This window comes from Mesoplodon densirostris, chromosome 10, assembly GCF_025265405.1.
Source record: "Mesoplodon densirostris isolate mMesDen1 chromosome 10, mMesDen1 primary haplotype, whole genome shotgun sequence".
Lineage (NCBI taxonomy): Eukaryota > Metazoa > Chordata > Mammalia > Artiodactyla > Ziphiidae > Mesoplodon > Mesoplodon densirostris.
In genome coordinates this window covers 62,572,811-62,586,092 of record NC_082670.1, presented here as the reverse complement: position 1 = coordinate 62,586,092, position 13,282 = coordinate 62,572,811, and the positions used below count along the sequence as shown (strand labels likewise).

At 44.2% G+C, this 13,282-nt stretch overlaps 1 protein-coding gene across 6 annotated transcripts in view; it reads left to right on the top strand.

Annotated features, from left to right (window-relative positions):
- The window catches only part of TCAIM (T cell activation inhibitor, mitochondrial), a 39,333-nt gene extending 33,997 nt beyond the window's left edge, over positions 1-5,336 (top strand). For 5 of the 6 annotated variants that reach the window (XM_060111017.1, XM_060111021.1, XM_060111020.1 and 2 more), the window contains one exon: positions 3,218-5,336. In XM_060111017.1, coding sequence (XP_059967000.1) covers positions 3,218-3,458 — 241 coding nt within the window. In that variant the 3' untranslated portion in view covers positions 3,459-5,336. The remainder of the gene's footprint in view (positions 1-3,217) is intronic. The other variant, XM_060111022.1, reaches the window with a different exon arrangement.
- The last annotated feature ends 7,946 nt before the right edge of the window (positions 5,337-13,282 follow it).

Below are 13,282 nucleotides of genomic sequence, written 5' to 3'. Positions count from 1 at the left end.
GGATGTGACACCTGCCCAGGTCTTAATATTCACAAGGCCTGCAGGGCTGTAAATAAATAACACCTGTCCTCAAGAAATGTCCTGGGATAAGTAATCAAAAAAGAATTCAAATCAGTGCAGTATTTCAAGAAGCCAATTTCAAGAGGTAACATTATTCACACTGTTTAAAAAAAAATGACAAGATGCTCAACATCCCTAATTATTAGAGAAACAAATCAAAACTGCAACAAGGTCTCACCTTGCACTGGTCACAATGGCCATTACCCAAAAGTCTACAAACTATAGTAGCTGGAGAGGTTGCAGAGAAAAGGGAACCCTCCTAAGCTGCTGGTGGGAATGGAAACTGGTAACAGCTACTATGGAGAACATTATGGAGGTTTCTTTAAAAATTAAGAATAGAACTACCATATGATCTGGCAATCCCACTCCTGGGCATATCTGGAGAAAACCATAATTTGAAAAGACACATGCACCCCAATGTTCATTGCAGCACTACTTACAATAACCAAGACATGGAAGCTTCCTAAATGTCCATCAGCAGAGGAGTGGATAAAGAAGATGTGGTCCATATATACAGTGGAATATTACTCAGCCATAATAAAGAATGAAATAATGCCATTTGCAGCAACATGGATGGACCTAGAGATGATCATACTCAGTGAAGTGAGTCAGACAGAGAAAGATAAATATGATTATCACTCATATTTGGAATCTAATTTTTTTAAAATGATGCAAATGAGCTTACACAACAGAAGCAGACTTAGACTTCAAAAACCGTTATGGTTACTCAAGGGGAAACATTGGGGGGGAGGAATAAATCAGGAACTTGGGATTAACATACACACACTACTACATGTAAGACAGAAAAACAAGTACCTAGTGTATAGTACTGGGACCTCTACTGAATATTCTGTGATAATCTATATGAGAAAAGAATATATGTGTATGTATAACTGAATCACCTTGCTTTACACCTGAAACTAACAATGTTGTAAATCAACTATACCCCAATAAAATCTTTAAAAAAATAGGCACTGAAGGATAAACCAGAAATTAAATAATTAATTAATTAATTGTAAGTCTCACCTACCTTCCGTTATGAGGCCTGATGATCTTGCTACATCGTATCTGCTGCTTTTTCTGTTTTCACACTGGGCGTTCTATAGCTTTGAAATAGTGCCAGTAGATTTTTAAGGAAGGAAAATAAAAAGAAATAAAAATCAAATATTTTAGTTTTTGAGCGTTTCATCCACCAGTTGCTGAGGTAAATCAAACCCCGTGATCCATCTTGATTCCTGTCCGGCTTCCTCATTCCCCACATCCCGGCCGGCCGACCTCTCAGCTCCACGTTCTCCGTCTCTCCAGAACCCCGCCCGTCTCGTGTCCCTTCCCGCTGCGCCCGGGTCTCAGCCTCCACCATCCTGTGATGCCCTGTCCGGTGTCCACGCCCCCGCATGCACGCCCCCACCCAGTGGATTCTCAGCCGAGCAGGCGGAGCGAGTGGTCCTTTGAGAGCCCGGATGTGCTCCTGCCTGCGAGGCCCCGCCGTCGGCCTCCTGAACTCGCCTCCTAAGACGCTGCCCTCACCCCTGCTGCTCCTGCCAGAGGAGCTTCTTACCTCCTCAGGGACACGCGCTGCGCCCCTGCCTGGAGCCCTTCTCCCCCGTGGCTTCAGGCTCCGCCCCTTCCCAGCCTCAGGTCTCAGCTCCCCTGCCACCCAGCAGCTTCCCCTCATCCCTCCCACCTGCCGCCCATCTCCCTATGACACGCTGTTTTCCTTGTTCATTTACTGTCTGCTCCCCCGCCACCCCCAGATAGCATGTGAGCTTCATGAGGGCAGAGGCTTTGTCTCCTTTGTTCGCTCCAGTGCTGGGGTCGGGGCCTGGCACATGGGAGGCTTCAGTCAATACTCACCGACCGGATCCACTGACGCTCGTGCTCCCCTGGCCTCCTTCTGGCTCTGGGCTCCGGAGCCTTCATCCCTGTCCCCTCCAACACGGAGGGTAAGAAACCATTTCCTGCTGGTCCCGTCCCGCCTTCCCCCTTGGCCTGGGCCCCCTGCAGCCGTCTGCCCCGGCCCGGCTGAGTCTCCCCTCCCTGCCGCCTTCTCTCCTCTCCCTGCCCCGCCTTCCCTCCCTAGTCTGGCCGCCTGCATCGCAGCCACTCGGTGCCGGTTAGGCAGCCTTCTTGCCTTAGATGAAGCCTGTTCTGAGACAGTGGTTTTCAGACACTTTGAGCTGCATCTCTCTTTATAAAGTGGATTCTCAAGTGGAAACCCAATTGATAAAGAAAGATAAAGGTTGGCAGGTGCTCCAGTTGAAGAGGAAAGGAACTGGAGGCCATCCGTACCCACGAGAGCCCTCAGAGCACCTCTGCACCACCCTCGGCTTGCTGAGCCGTTTAAAGACCACTGTTCTAAGCTAACATCTGGGTCCTGTCCTTCCAGCCCCCGCACAACTTTCTGCAGGTTGCCTGACTTGCAGCGCCTGTGTCTTACCCTTGGCGGGCAGAAGACAGAACCTGTGCCGTGGTGGGGAGAGAGTGGGGAGGGCGGCCTCCTCCAGCCCCTGGTCCTGGGGTTTTTCAGGAATCTCCAGAAGTCGCTCCTGCCCGGGTCAGGGTTGGACTGTAGGGCCTCCTGAAGCTGCCGGTGGTGCTCTCAGCTTTCTGCTTTTCTCAGTCACCAACAGCTGCTCCCGGAGGAGGGATAAGAGGCTTTTGAATTATGCATTAATTAGACAACAAGGACCTACTGTAGAGCCCACGGAACCATACTCAATATTTTGTAGTAACCTATAAGGGAAAAGAATCTGACAAAGAGTAGATATATGTATGTATAACTGAATCACTTCTCTGTACACCAGAAGCCAGCACAACATTGTAAATCAACTATACTTCAATTAAAAACATTTTTTAATTAGAAGTTAAATAAAAAACAAAAATTTTTAAAAAGCCAGAAGAATTATTGTATTAATTATCTTTACCCCATTACTGGTAAAAAGATTTAACAAATACTTAGAGATACATGTGGAAATAATAGGTGCTACAAGATACCTATGGACAGTCTTCTGAGCGTATAATTTGGCCTTTGTGGATACCATTTTCAGTGTTGAGAGTAGAAAGTTATGGCCCAATATACAAAAATATCTTTTACATTTTATGTTCTTTTATTTGGTTATAGCTTGTGGCAATCAGATGTTTGTTTTCAACATAACAGGTTGAAAGTCATTGAAAACGAATTGATGCAGGCTTCCACGAAGAAATTTTCTCTGGAAAAGTTTTATAAGGAGCCCAGCGTTTCAAGTATACAAATGGTGGACTGTTGTAAGAGACTTCTAGAACAATCACTGCCTTATCTACAAGGGATGCACCTGTGCATTTCACATTTTTACTCTGTTATGCAGGATGGAGACCTTTGTATTCCTTGGAATTGGAAGAATGGAGAAGCCATTAAATAACACAGAAATCTGTATTATTTTTTAAAGAGATAAGAAACTGCTAAACTTATTTAAATCCACAATTTGATGTAACAGTATTACTGATGTGTTACAAGAACAAAGTTTCTAACTGCTGCTTTAAAAGTAGACCTTTAAAAAATTAATTTCTATTAGGAAATTTGTTTTAAAAAGGTTTTATCTCCCAATCTTGTAGTGTTTCTTATCTGATTGGCAGGACTGGCTGAAAAGATGTTAGAAAGGATTCTACAGGGTGAAAGATAGATATATATATATAGATATATAGAGATATATATATATATATATACACACACATATATATATATATTTTTTTATGAGTGAATGTTGGTAAGTATAAACAGGTCTCGTTCAGTATAGCTCTGGAGTTGCGGAACTCATTTCCACTTGTAACAATTCAACGTGCGACTTTATAGTTACATCACATGTATCGATACACACACCTGTATTTTGCAGCCAATCATGGACAGTTTGAGTCCAAAACAGATGACTGATGGGTAGTAAAACTTCGTTAATCAAATTTTGCCTAAAGAGAGAGTAGATGGGAAAAAGCAATTGAATGAATAAATGATATTGACATTATCATAAGCTGTCTGATACAGTTTGTTAAAGCATTTCCAGAAACAGAGAATTTAAAGTTTTCCTATGCATTAAGATAGTCTAACTGTTGATAGCCTATAACCAAGAGACAGTGAATTTTTTTGAAACACTGAATGAGGTGATTCATTTGTTTGAAGGACAAACACTATCCAGAAAAATCCTTGTTTCTCAAAGAGTTCCATCAAGTAGGGCCAAGTTTAAAATGATTCGGGCCATTCAGGATCTGCCACCCCTCTCAACCCCGGTCTGCCAATGATTAGAACGCTGGTTAGAGCCCCTCTGAGTCACCCCCTGTCCATAGTTGTGTGGACTCCTGGACCCACCACCCAGCCCAGCCCCAAGCCCTACAGACAAACACAGGGCTTCTCTCTGTGGATATTCCCCTTAGGATAATATTTTTAACCAGATCCAAAAACCTCTTCAGCTTGTTTCTCAAGAGGACAAGGTGAATCCAGGTTTGTAACAACATTTTTGAGACTCTAACTGCTGAAGAAATAAGAAAGGAATTTTTTCCATAGTGCGTTAGAAAGGAAAAGAGATGCTAAAAATGATTCTCGAAGCATATGTTAAATTTATCTATAACAATGATTATTTGAACGCTTTAAATTCAAATTGTGTGTTTGAATAAGTATTGATTTGTAATTATTATAGTTTGTGCATATCACCCGTTTTAAGCTGTGCCTAACAACTGTACTTAATTTTTTTTCTCATGTAAAAATGTTGGCTGGGCTTCCCTGGTGGCGCAGTGGTTGAGAGTCCACCTGCCGATGCAGGGGACAGGGGTTCGTGCCCCGGTCCGGGAAGATCCCACATGCCGCGGAGCGGCTGGGCCCGTGAGCCATGGCTGCTGAGCCTGCGCGTCCAGAGCCTGTGCTCTGCAACGGGAGAGGCCACAACAGTGAGAGGCCCGCGTACCGCAAAAAAAAAAAAAAAAAATGTTGATGCCTATAAAAGTTTTCCAGAGCCAAATGATGGGAGTGAAAAATTCTTTAGAGGTTACATAGGAAAATTTATTTGAGGGAATTCCCTGGCAGTCCAGTGGTTAGGACTCCACACTTTCACCGCCAAAGGTGAGGGTTCGATCCCTGGTTGGGGAACTAAGATCCCAAAAGCCATGCAGTGTGGCCAAAAAAATAATAATTTATGGAAATATAGGTTTGGATTATGCCATTTCTAAAATCAACTAATATAGAATCCTCAGTAACATGTTTTGAATTGGACTTTGTCTCAGAACTAATTGTTACATAATAAGTAATACGTTAACCAGATAATTGTTTTCTCATTATTCATTTGTTAATAGTTTATAACTATTTCAACATAAAGGAATCTACAAAAAATTGGTGGCCTGTTTATGCCTGTTTGACTTCCTCTTCCAATCGAACATAAAAGTGCTGGAAAGCTCTCCCACCACTGAAAACTAGGACAGGATGAGACCCCTCTAACCTCAAAGCCTTGGGTCAGAAGTGATCTCCAGAGGGACCTGAGCTCCAGCCTCAGGCCAGAGCTCTCCCAAGGAAGAACCAGGCCATGAACTTGCCTGGGGGCTGTACCCTCTGCCCAGGCTGTCCAGTCAGGGAGGCGTATGTCCAGAGCCACGTCCGTCCACAGGACAGGTCTCCCCAGGCCCTGCTTCCTCCTTTCTCTCTTCAAAGCCTCTGCCTCCAGGCAGCCTCCCTGAGCTCATGAGAGGGGCTATGGGCCTTGAGGGGTGGACAGGCGGGCAAGGGGAACCAGGGCTGCCTCAGGAGCCAGCTCACCTTTGGAACCTCTAACCCACCCCTCCCTTGGCCTCAGTCTCTCCATCTGTGAAACATGCCCATTCTTGGAGCTCCTTCTCACCCAATGAGTCTGTCCCAGGAAAACAGAGTCCTCCCTTGGATGGCCCTTGGCCACCAGCCCAGGTGCCTCTTGCTGCTTAACAGCTGGACGAGGAAGGAGAGGAGATGGAGCAGCCGGTGACCAGACAGAGCAGACCTGGGTCAACGCCATGGGACCCTCTTCCCTCCATGCCCCTCCCACTGTAGCCTGGTTCTACTGGTCACTCAAAACCCTTCCCCTCGGGCTTCCCTGGTGGCTCAGTGGTTGAGAGTCCGCCTGCCGATGCAGGGGACGCGGGTTCGTGCCCCGGTCCAGGAGGATCCCACATGCCGCGGAGCGGCTGGGCCGGTGAGCCATGGCTGCTGAGCCTGCGCGTCCGGAGCCTGTGCTCCACAATGGGAGAGGCCACAACAGTGAGAGGGCTGCGTACCGCTAATAATAATAATAATAATAAATTTAAAAAAACCTTCCCTCGTGGGGACATGCCTTTTACAGGCACTTTAGGGATTTTTTTCCCATAAGCTGACAAATGTTACATAAAGGGAAAATGAGGCCCCAAATAGTGCAGAAACCTTTGCAAGGCCCTTCTGCCTGCTGCAGGCTGAAGAGGTGGGATTAGAACCCAGGAAACCCCAGGGCTGGGAGGCATCTGCACAGACAGGAGCACCCCCAGCTCTGGGGGAGTCCACCCCCAGGTCAGCGCCAGGGGTTGACAGGATCACAGGTCAAGCAGTACAGCCCCATGGGGGCGGGGACCATAGCAGAGACAGTGACCTTGGGATCAGGCATGTCAGTCCTGGCCATGATCATGCACACGGGTCAGCGGGGGGCAGAGCTGACTTTGCCCCACTCGGGTTGTGGGAACCGGGAGGGGTGGCACCCCTCCTGCTCCTCCTGAGGGGCCTGGCAGTGCCAGTCAGCCTTGCCCCTCCATCCAGATGGCTCGGGCAGCCCCCACTGTCCCTGCTCAAGCTGGGCCAGGGTGTGCACTGGGCCCCCGCAAGTGCTCATAAGTGTCATTCTGTAAGCAACATTTGCACGCGACTGCCCCAATGTCCATCACGGCAGTTCACGTGGGCGTGGTGAGCCACATGGGGAGGGGGCCATCGGAGTTCACCCTCAGAATCTTTAGGAGGCGGTCAGTTTTTCTTTTTGTCACTACCCCAGGCAGGATTTTTAAAGTTTGGGATAAATCTTTCCTAAGAGATTTCCTAAGATCTTTTCCTTTCTTATCAGCCATTCAGTGAGAACTTGGGCAGCACCTCCTGTGTGAGGGCTCTAGGAACATAGCGGGGACTGAGCCTTTGAGGAGCTGGACGCTGAGCATCATTTAGCCCTCCCTGGTGTATTAGTGTCCCGTGGCTGACATAAATTACAAGCTGGGCGGGGCTTAAAACAACAGAAAGTTATTCTCTCCCAGTCCTGGAGGCCACAAGTCCGAAATCAAGGTGTCAGCAGGGCTACACTCTCTCCAGAGGCCCCTCCCTTCCTTTCTTTGCCTCTTTCAGCCTCAGGGGGCTGTCAGTGTTCCTTGGCTGGTGGCCACATCACTCCGATCTCTGCCTCTGTGGTCACAGCGCTTCCCCTTCCGTGTCCTCTGTGTGTCTGTCTCAAAACATTCCTGTCTCATCTAAGAATGCATGTCGGGGTGGTGGTGGTAGGGGAGCGTAGATCAAGATGCCGGAATAGAAGAACGTGGAGCTCACCTCCTCCCACAAATACATCAAAAATACACCTACATGTGAAACAGTTCTCACAGAATACCTATTGAATGCGGGGAGAAGATCTCATAATCCAAAGCTGCAAGAAAGATCACCATATAACCAGGTAGGACAAAAGAAAGTAATCGGGACAGGACCTGCACCCCTGGGAGGGAGCTGTGGAAGAAGAAAGGTTCCCTCACCTTGGGAAGCCCCTTCACTGGCAAGGAAATCAGCCAGGACAGAAAGGGAGCTTCAGAGGCTCAGAGGAGAGGAGAGCAGTCAGCTTGTGGCAGGCAGGACAGAGACCAGCACAGATGGTGCTGGCCACCTCGCTGCACCCCCCAGCCCAAGTCATGCATCTACTGGTGCACATGGGGGCTGGGTGCTGAAACTCAGGTTTCAGCAGACAAACCCGGGGAGAGGACTGGGGTTTACTGCATGGAAACAGCCTGAAGACACTAGAACGTAGTCCAGGCCACAACTGGGGGTGTGCGCAGGGCAGAGCCTGGGTCCGCCACAGAAGCCCCACTGTTAACACATGGCAAAGGGAGGGGCATGTCCCTGCCATAGCAGCCTCATTCTCGGTGTGCTCACAGTGGGCACGGCTCTGCTGCTATGAGCTCTGGGAGCACACAAGCCCAGCAGGTGGCCCACATGTGGAGGTGGGGCTGAAATCAGAGCCATTTCCCAGGGGCTGCTTGACAACGTAAGTACAGTGCCTGTGGAACATCTATGTGGATTACTGGTGCTCCATGGTTGGGGTGGGCCCGGCACTAGCAGCGGCGGGCTTTGCAGGCGCACACACAGAGGCAGGGCCAGGGTCTATGCTGATTCCATAGTTCCCACAGTAGGTCCAGGTGTGTGACTACAGCAGGTCTGGTGCCGGACTTTGGCAGATCTGCACCTGTGGCTTTGTAAGCACAGTGCCTGAGAAATACCTGGGCCAACTGCCAGCGTCCCCATGACTGAGGCCAACAACAGTGTACTTTGTGAGCACACACAAAGGGTGCTGGGCAATGCCGTAAAGCACACTTCCCAGTGGACACCTATTGCAGAGGAATACCCGGCAGCTCCTCTCCCAGCGGGAGCACTCCAGTTTCACCTACCTCACACCACAGCTTAGAGACAGATCTGGAGGCTGCTACTCTGACAGCTGGGGAGCAGACTCTGTCACAGGCCAGTGACAACCACAGAGCAAACAAGAAGCCCCACTCAACATCCAGTGCAGGCTTTGGTCATCACAAAAACAATCACACTCCCTATCCAGGGGATAACGGCCAGTACACACTGAGGAAAGACATGGCAGGTATCCATACTAAAGACAGCCCTCACACCAAAAATATTAGACTCACACAGGCTACACAGGGATGCTCCCACATAAAAACAGCCCTTCAGGAGCAGAGTAGATAACTGTTACTCCTAAATTCAGAGTCAAAGAAATAAGTAAAATGAAGAAACTAAGAAACCACTCCCAATTAAAAGAACAAGAGAATTTCCCTGAAAGAACAAACAATGAAACAGACCTTTCCAGTCTACTAGACCCCGAGTTCAAAAAGGAGATAATAAAAATAATGAAGGAATTAAGAAAAGCTATCAATAGAAATGCAGGTCACTGTAACAAGGAATTAGAAACTATAAAGAGGATCCAATCAAAATTAGAAGACTCATTTGCCAAGATGAAAACCGAGCTAAAGGCAATGGATAGCAAACTACATAATAAGTGAAGAAGAAGAACAAATAAGTAACCTGGAAGATAAAACAATGGGAATCACCCAATCAGAAAAACAGACAGAAAGACAAATAAAAAAAATGAAAGCAGTATGTGAGACCTCTGGAATAATACAAAGAGACCCAACATACACATAATAGGGATCCCAGAAGGAGAAGAAAGAGAAAAGGGGATTGAAAGTCGATTTGAAGAAATTATAGCTTAAAACTTCCCAAATCTGAAGAAGGAAACACATATACAGATACGGGAAGAACAGAGAATTCCAAAGAAGATGAACCCAAACAGACTTACATCAAGACATATTATAATCAAAATGGCAAAATTTAAACATAAAGGGAAGATTCTAAAGGCAGCAAGAGAAAAACAGAGTCAATTACAAGGGAACCCCCTACCCGCCATAAGGCTATCAGAGGATTTTTCTGCAAAAACTTTGCAGGCCAGAAGGGAGTGGCCAGATATATTCAAAGTCCTGAAAGGGAAACTAGGATACTCTACCCAACAAGATTATCATTTAGAATAGAAGGACAGATAAAGAATTTCTCAGACAAGCAAAAATTAGAAGAATACAGCAATACTAAACCTATCCTAAAGAAATATTGAAAGGTCTTCTCTAAACAGAAAAGAAGCAAGAATCTATTATAAAGATAAAATCAAAATAGGAAAGCAAATCACTTAAATAAGCCAGTAAATAGATTAAAAAATATTTTTTGTGAAAGTGATTACAACTACAATGAACAGCAAAACGTGAAGATGTAAAAGACATCAAAAATCATAAAATGTGGGAGAGGGGAGTAAGAAAATGTAGGGGTTTTTCTAGACCGTTTTTGAGCTTATGTGACTACCAGTCTAAAGAAATTAGACACAATAATGGGTTAACATATTTGAAAACCAGGGTAACCACAAATCAAAAACATATAATAGATTCACAAAAACCAAAAAAAAAGAGAACATAATACAAAAGAAAACCATCAAACCACAAAGGAAAACAAAAAGAAAAATAAAGGAACAAAGAAGAAATACAAAATCAATTGGAAAGCAAGATTTTAAATGGCAATAAATATATATCTAACAATAATTACCTTAAATGTCAATGGACTAAATGCTCTGATCAAAAGACACAGAGTGACAGATTGGATAATAAAACAAGAGCCTGCAATATGCTACCTATAAGAGACCCACATAGATTGAAAGTGAAGGGATGGAAAAAGTTATTTCATGCAAATGGAAATGACAAGAAAGCAGGGGTAGCAATACTCACATCAGACAAAACAGACTTTAAAACAAAGACCATAAAAGAAGGACACTATATAAAAGAATCAATACAAGAAGAAGATATTATACTTGTTAACATATATACACCCAATATAGGAGCACCTAAATACATAAAACAAATACTAATGGACTAAGGGAGCTATTGACAGGAATACAACAATAGTAGGAGACTTTAACAATCCACTGACATCAAGGGAGAGATCTTCCAGACAGAAAAATCAGTAAAGCAACAGAGATCCTAAATGACACAATAGAACAGTTAGACTCAATTGATATTTTCAGGACATTACATCCCCCAAAAAACCAGAATACACATACTCTTCAAGCACACATGGAACATTCCCTAGGATAGGCCACATACTAGGACACAAAACAAGCCTCAACAAATTTAAAAGGATAGAAATTATTTCAAGCATCTTTTCTGACCACAGTAGCATGAAGCTAGAAATCAACCACAGAAAGAGAAATAAGAAAAAAGTTATCACATGGAGACTAAACAACATGTTAACAAAAAAACAGTGGGTCAATGATGAAATCAAAGAGGAAATTAAAAATACTCGAGACAGGGCTTCCCTGGTGGCACAGTGGTTGAGAGTCCGCCTGCAGATGCAGGGGACGTGGGTTCATGCCCCGGTCCGGGAGGATCCCACATGCCGTGGAGCGGCTGGGCCCGTGAGCCATGGCCGCTGGGCCTGTGTGTCCGGAGCCTGTGCTCTGCAACGGGAGAGGCCACAGCAGTGAGAGGCCTGCATACCTCAAAAAAAAAAAAAAATACTCGAGACAAATGACAATTAAAACACAACCATACAAAAATCTATGTGATACAGCAAAAGCAGTCCTAAGAGGGAAGTTCATAGCAATACAGGCCTTCCTCAAAAAAATAAGAAAAATCTGAAATAAACGAATTAACCTATCACCTAAAATAATCAGAAAAAGAAAAACATACAAAACTTAAAGTCAGAAAAAGGTAGGAAATAATAAAGATCAGAGAGGAAACAAATAGAGATTTTTAAAAAATAGAAAAAGATCAATAAAACCAAAAGCCAGTTTTTGAAAGTATAAACAACATCAAAAAACCTCTGAGAAGGCTCACCAAGAAAAGAGAGAGGACCCAAATAAACAAAATATGAAATGAAAGAGGAGAAATAAAAACCAATACCTCAGGGCCTCCCTGGTGGCGCAAGTGGTTGAGAGTCCGCCTGCCGATGCAGGGGATATGGGTTCGTGCCCCGGTCTGGGAGGATCCCATGTGCCACGGAGCGGCTGGGCCCGTGAGCCATGGCCGCTGAGCCTGCGCGTCCGGAGCCTGTGCTCCGCAACGGGGGAGGCCACAACAGTGAGAGGCCCGCATACCGCAAAAAAAAAAAAAAAAAAAAAAAAAAAAAAAAAAAAAAAAAAAAAAAACCAATACCTCAGAAATACAGAAAACAGTAAGAAAATACTATGAACAACTATATACCAACAAATTGGACAACCTAGAAGAAATGGACAAGTTTCTAGAAATATACAGCCTGCCAAAACTGAATCAAGAAGAAATAGGTAATTTGAACAGACTAATAACTAGAAGTGAAATAAAATCTGTAATTGTAAAAACTCCCTACAAACAAAAGTCCAGGACCAAATGGCTTCACTGGGGAATTCTATGAAACATACAAAGAAGAAGAACTTATACCAAGGCTTCTCAAACTCTTCCAAAAGATTGAAGGGGAGGGACACTCCCAAAGTCATTCTATGAAGCTACCATCACCCTGATACCAAAACCAGACAAAGACACTACCAAAAAAGAAATTACAGGCCAGTATCTTTGATGAACATACATGCAAAAATCCTCAACAAAGTATTAGCAAACCGAATCCAACAACACATAAAAAGGATTATATACCATGATCAAGTTGGATTCATACCAGGGTCACAGGATGGTTCAACATACACAAAATCAATCAATGTGATACACCACATCAACAAAAGAAAAGACAAAAACCACATGATCATTTAAAATGATGCAGAAAAAGCATTTGATAAAATGCAACATCCATTCATGATATAAACTCTTACAAAAGTGGACATAGAGGGAACATATTTCAGGATAATAAAGGCTATTTATGACAAACCCAAAGCCAATATAATACTCAACAGTGAAAAGCTGAAAGCCTTCCTGCTAAAATGTGGAACAAGACAAGGATGCCCACTCTTACCACTTCTATTCAACAGAGTATTGGAAGTTCTAGCCACAGCAACAACACAAGAAAAAGAAATAAAAGATATCCAAAGTGGAAGGGAAGAGGTAAAATTGACATTATATGCAAATGACTTGATATTGTATGTATAAACTCTATGGACTCCACACAAAAAACTACTAGAACTTATAAACGAATTCAGCAATGTAGCAGGATACAAGATTAACATAGAGAAATCTGTTGAATTTCTTTACACTAATAAAATATCAGAAAGGAAAAGTAAAAAAACAATCCCTTTTAAAAGTGCATCTTAAAAAAAAAAAAGAAAAAAACAAGCCTAGGAATAAACCTGAACAAGGAGGTGAAAGACTTATACACTGAGACTTATAAAACATTTATTTTTAAAAATTGAAGATGATTTAAAGAAATGGAAAGATATCCCATGATCTTGGACTGGAAGAATTAATATTGTTCATACTACCCAAAGCAATCTACAAATTTAAGGCAGTC